General features: G+C 70.4%; 1 protein-coding gene across 1 annotated transcript in view; it reads left to right on the top strand.

Annotated features, from left to right (window-relative positions):
• The first annotated feature begins 291 nt into the window (after positions 1 to 291).
• The window catches only part of PLEKHG3 (pleckstrin homology and RhoGEF domain containing G3), an 11721-nt gene continuing 11587 nt past the window's right edge, over positions 292 to 425 (top strand). Inside the window, exon 1 of the mRNA XM_014948782.1 lies at positions 292 to 386. Coding sequence (XP_014804268.1) covers positions 292 to 386 — 95 coding nt within the window. The remainder of the gene's footprint in view (positions 387 to 425) is intronic.

Genomic DNA, 425 nt, shown 5'->3' with positions numbered 1-425 from the left:
TAAGGCAGGGTGGGGGTGAACCGCCAATTTTTGAGGTGGGTGGGAGGCCTCGTTGGGCTGTGCCAGGATCCGGTCCAGGGGTTTTTAGGGGGTGGGGGGCACTGGCACCCCCCTGTCTGGAGTGTCTGGCCATCAGGTCAACCCCCGGGGGGCTGTCCATGGTGGGGGATTTGAACCCCTCTCGTCCCCAAGCGCTGCCTGGAGCTTGGGGGGTGACCGCAGCCCCTCACCACACCCTTATGTCCCCCCCCAGACCCACTCCGTGCCCCACGGGTGCCGGGGGATGCCGGCATGCCGGTGCCCGCCTGCCTGAGCCTGGTGCCGGAGCCGGGCCGTGCCATGGAGGAGCCGGCTGACGGCGGCGGGGCCGAGCCCTGGGCCGAGGGGCTACGCAACACCAACAACAACGCTTCCCCGGGGGGGGG

Source organism: Calidris pugnax, unplaced genomic scaffold (genome assembly GCF_001431845.1).
Source record: "Calidris pugnax isolate Ruff unplaced genomic scaffold, ASM143184v1 scaffold107, whole genome shotgun sequence".
Taxonomy (NCBI): Eukaryota; Metazoa; Chordata; class Aves; order Charadriiformes; family Scolopacidae; genus Calidris; species Calidris pugnax.
Note: the sequence above shows the minus strand (reverse complement) of the source record. Positions and strands in the feature narration are given on the sequence as shown.